Source organism: Lytechinus pictus, chromosome 18 (assembly GCF_037042905.1).
Source record: "Lytechinus pictus isolate F3 Inbred chromosome 18, Lp3.0, whole genome shotgun sequence".
NCBI lineage: Eukaryota > Metazoa > Echinodermata > Echinoidea > Temnopleuroida > Toxopneustidae > Lytechinus > Lytechinus pictus.
Genome location: NC_087262.1, coordinates 18,914,312 through 18,920,422, shown reverse-complemented (window position 1 = coordinate 18,920,422; position 6,111 = coordinate 18,914,312). Strand labels below are relative to the sequence as shown.

The 6,111-nt window shown below is 36.5% G+C and overlaps 1 protein-coding gene across 1 annotated transcript; it reads left to right on the top strand.

Moving 5' to 3' along the window:
• Positions 1-469: 469 nt before the first annotated feature.
• LOC135157547 (uncharacterized) lies at positions 470-4,386 on the top strand. The gene has a single exon (XM_064113483.1). The coding sequence runs from the start codon at positions 3,688-3,690 to the stop codon at positions 4,384-4,386; it is 699 nt and encodes a 232-aa protein (XP_063969553.1). The 5' UTR covers positions 470-3,687.
• Positions 4,387-6,111: the final 1,725 nt, after the last annotated feature.

Here is a 6,111-nt window from a genome sequence, read left to right as displayed (position 1 = left end):
CAAATTTAGGCTATTTTTAATTTGAAGGCGGGAAAAAGGCAGAACTTGATAACCGGATCTTCTTATCTAGGGTCCGGTAAAATTAGATTTTAAGACTGAAATATTTTAAAATTTCTTCATAGTATCCAAAGCCAATAAGCCATGCTTATACGGTATATATTTTTTAACGTTTGGTAAAATTTGAAAATTTGGCTTGAATAAATATTTTTTACAAATCAATACATAGGTTAACAATTGAGGGCACTATCGCCTTGATAATTCATTAAAAAAGGTGGCAATATTCTGCAAATACATTTGTGATTTAGAAATATGTTTCCCCTTCTCTTTGCGTTTTAATTCTATTGTAGAATTTTTCAAACCTTGTAAATGTGCTTATGTGTGATTTCTTTAATCTGATTGAATAACTGTCAATATTTTAATTTGATCTGATTCTTAAGAAAAAAATAAATACAAAAAAGTTGTTCATTGCGCAAATTTTAATCACAGTGTATTATAAGGAAATATTATAATTCTGATCCTCCACATTTTTGGCGCATTATCAATTACTTTCGATTATACCACGCCACCAATTGCCAATCAAATAAAATGAAAGTAAACAGGTAACGTCCGGATGTTTTCACAAACTCCACTCCATACACTTTTTAATCCATGAAGTGATTACGAGAATAAGAAATGCCTCAATCAATATTTCACACCAGACCTGAACATCAGACGCCATTACCAGTTGTTTAACAAAAGCCAATTAAGCTTTGCTCTTAAAGTCCTAAGTGATGTCCTCTGATGGTCGTCTGGGTGGCTACTTGCCTTCTTCTTGAATTCCAGACCAATGACCCCAACAATACCCTTTTCACTGTTTATCTTCTCGAATAGTGTCTAAGGAAAGCAAATCGATATTTCTTTTATTGCTGAATTAAAGCCACAAAGACATCGCCTCTTTGAACAGCACCAACTCGAGAAGTTATTCCTGGCCCAGAATACGCCAGTCTGATGTAGTCTTATAAAATTGGCCCCAAATTATTATTTTTCGCTACTCATTAAACCATTCATACCACAAAAATATTCTACTTATAAACAAAAGGGTTACAGTATGTTTATTTATGTAAGTATCCCTGCATTTCAATATCGACCAAACTGACCAACATTTTCAAAAATGTTTCAATCTTTATTTTAAAAGATGAGCACATGGAAAGTTATAATTCTGTAAAGAAAAAAAGAACACAATACTTAGACGAAAGATAAAACGGTGAAGAAAGGAGGACTAAAAAAGACATAATCTGTAATTGTTATTTATTTTATTTCATTTGTCTATTTTTCTTTCTTTACATTACTTTCGCTTTTTCTAATTTACCCGACTTAAACTGACAATGGCATGACGTAAAAATACAAATGTGTGTAGATGACCCCCCAACAAAAAATGAAATATTAGGTCCTATACTAATGTATATCGGGCTATGAATTGATAAAGCATACAGCCTTCATTTCTGTTCCTTAGTATGTTTTATTTTGCGCCGGTTTTGCCTTATTTTTTTTGCAACTTGCGCTTTTTCTATTTATTTTATCATTATTATTATTTTTTTTTTATCAGTTTTTTTTAAGAAACTCGAAGAAAAAAATCTGAATAATCGAGAAAATATTATATAATCAGAAAAGGCGTTAATATTCTTTTAGAATACAAACGCCGTTAAAATACACACCAACCAACCGGCCTATATGGCAAGAGATATGCTGATTGAGCTTGTAGGACAGCTACCCTTCAAACATCTATACGCGGCCTGGAGGGATGCGAGCGTTTTTTGAACGCGCCGAGAAAGTGCAAGTGAATCTCCGTGTGTCAAGAAGAAGATACTTAGCATACAAAGGCTCCCTTTGATGCCCTGTGGTAGTTGCTTAAACATGGTATTAACCCTGGCGTATAGCAACCTGCAATGCATCCCTGGAAAGCAATTCTGAGAAAGGAACTGGGGTCGTGGCCTTTAATTGGGCACCATCCGGAAGACACGTCAAGTGGCTACGACACGAAATGCGTCGTCTTCGCTCATATACAAGGCACCCAACAACCCGCTAATGCCGAGCGATACAAAATGCCTACTCTTTATCAAATTTATTACGATGGAATGGGCTATGAGTTCAAATCAGTGTCTTTCATCCCCATCTCCATCTATCTCTGTCACTCCCACCGAAGCTCTCGTCGCCCTCATTGGTTGACGGCAGTCCAAAGAAGAAGCCGTGGAAAGCCGGAATTCTTAAAAGCGTCGCCGAGCTGTGAGTCATGGACGTTCACGGCCATCTCCACCTCACAATATCTACAAAAACATTGCAGATAACCTCACGCTGCGTTCATATTTACCAATAAAATGCGACGATATACGCTTTTATAGATGAAAAGGGATTAAAAAGGTCATGATTCATATACGGTCCTCATGTGATAGTCTCGCTGGCTCCGATGACTCCACGTTGACCCAGATGTTTAGATATACCTGAGGAAATTTCGTCAGTAGTTGTCCTTTCTAAACACCAGCATTGATACAGTCGGACGTCCGCCAACCAAACTTTTCGATTTTCCGGGGGTGTCTGCGGCATTCGAGAAATAAGTGGGCAACGTGCTCGGTATACACTCATTGCTAAAATTAAACATCCTCTCCTGACAGGTAAACATTGGTCAGAAGCGTGTTGCGTATAACTCCTGCAATTTCTGTTGGCAAACGGAAGAACAACAAAACTTCAATTGACTGTTAGCCTTGGTTGCGTTTTTAATTGACGGGTTGTGCGGCTTGCACTAATTGCCGTGTTTTGTTTCCTCTGAGGAGGGTTCCCCGACCAGTATAAGGCCACCAGGTACAAAACAGACGAACTTACCATCAACTCATTCATTCATACCCGAGCATTCCATGGCGACTGGATCGATAAGCGCTTTGGTGGTCACAGCTGTATAGATACTCAGATACTATTCCAAATCATTGGTTTCTTTTTCTCTCCATTACATCGGATCGTGGGCTCTCTTATCCTGAATCATTTTTTTTAGGATTATACGATTAATTCTGGTTTCCGAATGTACATGAACTTGACAGAAGATCCGTCCGGGAGATCCGTTTGACCACTCAGCTGATATTGGCAAACTATTTCGGAATTGATCTACCATTGATTGATCTACCAGATACTATTTTATGGTATTTTTGATACTACATCGTGTACAATATACATTACAGTGTTATATTGCGTGGTAAAAATCGACGTGGATGCTCTCTGATCATTTCCTCACCTTCAACCATCGGGTCGTCTTCGGCGGAAAGGACCATCGGAACACGTCACATTGACAATCGTTCGAGAAAAATACATCGATCGATTGACCTTGGAAATTTCTATCAATTCGTGAATCTGGATTTGTAAAAATTGAAATAAAACATATTGTGGAAAGGAGTCACGTGGGTGTCTGTTGAATGCACGCGAATACAGGCAGCAAGTAGTGGTGGAATATCGTCGGAAGAGAGCTCGAACATCAGCTGTTCATGATAAGATACACTCAAGAGGGCATTTAAACGTGCTTTACTGCTGTGTAGTACTACCAGTAACTACCCACTAATATTACACTGAGTGTTGGTGTGTTCGAGTTTTCAATTGCTTCCATTAAAACATTACCATCAAATTTGTGTTCGATTTTCAGAGGGAGTGGAATTCGAAATAGCAAGCATGGGCAATGAAGCGCATTGCCGGCGCCATTCCGGCGGAACCGGGTATGTTCTCATGTCGACAACTCTCATCATCATCATCCTTTCCCATGCTACGCTAACGTCCACCTTGGCGAGCTGCAACGTCGATTCGTCAGTCAGTCTCGCGGATAGGACGCAAAACGCAGAAACTGTGTTAGCAGGGACTCTCTTGAAGCTGGAAGGCGAGAGTACGTTTATTTTCAAAGTTCTTCAAGTTCTTAAAGGGGACGGAGGGCTCTTTAAGAAGAAAATCAAGATAAGAGTACCTGACGCCACGGGGTCACGTGATGCGAGCGATACGGCGCCATCTACTAGGGCGTATCCCGTTGCCATGACGATACCATCACCTCTGTCTCGTCGTTGCCTGAGTGAAGCTGATTTGGGAGAAAGATACATTGTGTTTGTTCGGAGAGTGGAATCAAACAGGAGAAAGTTCGATCTCCTGTTCGATGGCATCCCCCAAACGAGGAAAGCAATTAAGGCAGTCAAAGTCGCCATCGTGGATGATGTCACGACAACCAGGCCGACCACGCCCATCCGTGTCTCGTCATCGATATCGACGCAGACGATTGGAGGGAATGAAATGACTACGAGTGACAATCAGCAATCTACCAATGCTCAAGATTCTGGCGGTGAGTTGACGACACCCCCCCCCCCCGTATCCCATTTATCATCCTGATTTCTTTCGAATTGTCTCGATATCCAGATATTAGACTGTTTCAAGACATTCTCTTTCTAAATCTTTATATAAATTACGGAGATAATATATTCATCACCTTCCTCCGCGTAAGGTGAAACAAAAAAGGTGGGTGGCGTTTTGTAACATATTCTAACAGTAACACCCTTTCAACTTTAAAACGATATGATGAAAGGTGATAATCTAAATCACACAATTCTCTATTAAAATAGAGATTTATCAGCAGCAACGCGTTGATTGTGAATTGAGATCCTAAAATTAAACCGATAATACTCGTCAGCACATCAATACATCACACTCGTCATCCCATCATCATATATACCCTCTAAATTCTGAAAATATAAAAACAATATTTTTCATACTATCTGAAAGTAGCTTTGGTTAAGTTATACAATAATGATAATATCTTTATTTTTTTTGAAAACTTTGTTACCATGGTTATCATTGATTACATTAATTGACTGATATTCCAAATGAGTGTGGCTTCTGCATAATTACGTAAATATTTAAAAAAAAAATTATGTATGTTAATGTCAGTTATTCTGTCTATATCCAAGAACAAATTTGAATAATTTGATTGGGCTCTTATTTTGAATTAAGGTCATTGTTTTGTAAATATTTTACTTTTTCTACTTCGCTTATGACTCAAAGTGGGTATTCCATATTTTCATTATTCATCAGGGATTAAGTTTGAAGTTTTAAGTTAGATATTCTTCATTTTCTTTTTACCTTTATATTTTAAAAATTAAGTCATATTCATATTATCGATTTGGGGCTAAATTTCAAATTTTTAAGTTTAACATTTCTTTCTTTTGATGTTCAAATATGAAAATATTTAAAATGAATAAAATAATAAATTGACGATCAAAGAAGGTAATTACAAACATGAAAAAAGGATATAAAATGAAATAAGTAAAAAAACAGAATCAAATTAAAAACATTATATTTAGTATCACTATATTACCTTCTCTATTTCTTTTATTCTTCAAAATAATGACTTTGTTATGTATATACAATAAAATAAAAACAAACATTCAATGTCTTTATTGATGCTCTTTTATTTCTTTTCGAGGAAGAGAAAATAGAATGAATATTAAACAAAGTAAAAAGAAAGGAGAAAAACACGTATATGATGACAAATGTGAACAAAACACAAACCTTCCCATTTAACGGAAACATGAGAGATTCAAGATTTACCAACGAAAAAGAATTCTCGTCAATAACGAAATATTTCTATGAATATATCCAAGTTATATATATAAAAAAAAAAAAATATATATATATATATATATATATGTCATATTTGTCCAATATAAAATATTTCTACCTAAATTCCGTATATTGCGATTTATTCCGGTGGCAATTAAATGCAAAGTGATATAGTTTTCTATTTGTAAAAAGTATGAATGTCTTCAGAAATATTTATGCAAGATCATTCTTTTTGTGTGTGGAAATATATATATTCTCGATATGGTGTGTAGAAGAGAGTGGAAGTTTAAAAAAATAAAATAAAAACGAAAACGAAAGATACCCAGACAGAGATACCGGGATGGGGCGGGTGGGTAGAGCCACAGAGAGTTGAATATGAATTCATATTTAGTACAGACGTTGTTCCCACGCATTCATAGTATAATGAGCCACACGCGCGCGTTTAATCAGCGATCTAGTGATCACAACTTTTATAAATAGGTAAGCAATCGATAGAAT